Here is a 1,558-nt window from a genome sequence, read left to right as displayed (position 1 = left end):
GTTTCTGAGTTTTACAGCTGGGGTGGACAAGGCTAAGCATCAGGCTTTCAAATGAATTAAAAGTCTGTCTTGGTCTTTCGTTAATTAATAGGCTGGTGTGAAAAATTGCTGCCACACCCTATACAAAGAGCACTTTATTTGTTTGACTTCCTGTTTGATAGAGAATTGATTAAAACTTGACAAAGCTTGAGAAAATATATGCAAAATCCTATAGCACAACTCTATATGTTGCTGATTTTTTACTTATTTTTTTAGATGTATGTTTGTTCCTTTGTTTGAGGGTGAGGGTTGGGGGCCAACACTTCTCAGTAAAGATTGCTGAACTGGAGAGCTGTATTTTATATAAAAATCACTTGTTTTCTTAGTCTGGTCCAGTAAATAAATCTGGCGAAACTCAACCGTCAGAGAATATCAATCAAAGTACAGGAGGAGAGTCTGAAAACGCATCTGAACCATCTGACACCATTGAGAGAGGTAATAAGAAAATGGAAAAACTGACTTAACATTTTAGAATGTGTGTGTTTTAAGTTTAACCTGTGTGAAAAATCATTAAATTACTAGAAAACACCAGTTTGCAGAAGATGGTGAGAAGCTGAAGGACAGAAATCTGATATCTTTAAGAATTTCTACAGGCATAAACTAAAAACATAGAAATAACTTTAATTTCTTCTTATATCCAATTACTGTCAAGAAAAACAATTATTCAGACTGTGGTTTAAATGATGTCTGTATTGTAACATGCTAATATTGTTCTTTTTCTACAGTGGCTCCTGATGTCACACTTGTACTAATTGGTGATCCAGCTTCCATTGAGATCGGACCAAAGAACATTTTACTTGACCATGACGAGCAAACAAATGTGGAACAGTTTTCACCAAACCTCTATAATCTGTGTGGTCGGCACATCTGTGTCGTTAACATGCTCTGTCTACAAACAAAGGAAATCCCTTTAAATCAGGGATTTCGTGCCTTTGTCTTTCTATTACCCAATACTCTGCATAGCAGCCAGTTCAGCTCAGGAGTGCAGTGGTTAGAGAGAACTTTTGGCAGAGGAGCACTTTCTTATTTAATCACAGTGGTAACTCACGAAACAGGTGAAACATGTGAAAGTGCATTAAAAGAGCTGAAAACTAACACAGAGTTTAATGAAAAAAGGTTCCACACATGTAACAGAAGTATGATGGATGAAAAACAGGTAGCAAATTTGTTAGAAAAAATAAATGTCATGATCTCTGAAAATGATCCACAAAGCTACACTGGACTGATGTGTGCTGAAGATAAAGACCAAGAAGGACACCTGGAGGACAAATCCCACAAAGAAGAAAGGAAAAACTCAACAAACGAAAGAGGTACCTGCCTGTCTGTGTTTTAGGCAAACAAACTCTTGCACTCAGCAGTGGGCTAACCTGTGAATCTTAATTTGATTAGATACAATGAATTCGGTGACATTTATCTTTAGAATTGTCCTTGTAACCAAAATTTTATTCATTTGATAGATTTGTGCAAAAGTTGTGAGGGTTTCTGTCCAGAAAATATTAAACGCAGAGGTGTAGTGGTG

At 36.5% G+C, this 1,558-nt stretch overlaps 1 protein-coding gene across 1 annotated transcript in view; it reads left to right on the top strand.

Moving 5' to 3' along the window:
• The window catches only part of LOC102312628, a 7,106-nt gene extending 5,554 nt beyond the window's left edge, over positions 1-1,552 (top strand). Inside the window, exons 4-5 of the mRNA XM_005952802.2 lie at positions 366-474; positions 765-1,552. Coding sequence (XP_005952864.1) covers positions 366-474; positions 765-1,372 — 717 coding nt within the window. The 3' untranslated portion in view covers positions 1,373-1,552. The remainder of the gene's footprint in view (positions 1-365; positions 475-764) is intronic.
• The last annotated feature ends 6 nt before the right edge of the window (positions 1,553-1,558 follow it).

Source organism: Haplochromis burtoni, unplaced genomic scaffold (assembly GCF_018398535.1).
Source record: "Haplochromis burtoni strain Fernald_Lab_line unplaced genomic scaffold, NCSU_Asbu1 Contig_2227, whole genome shotgun sequence".
Taxonomy (NCBI): domain Eukaryota; kingdom Metazoa; phylum Chordata; class Actinopteri; order Cichliformes; family Cichlidae; genus Haplochromis; species Haplochromis burtoni.
This window is presented reverse-complemented; position numbering and strand designations above follow the sequence as displayed.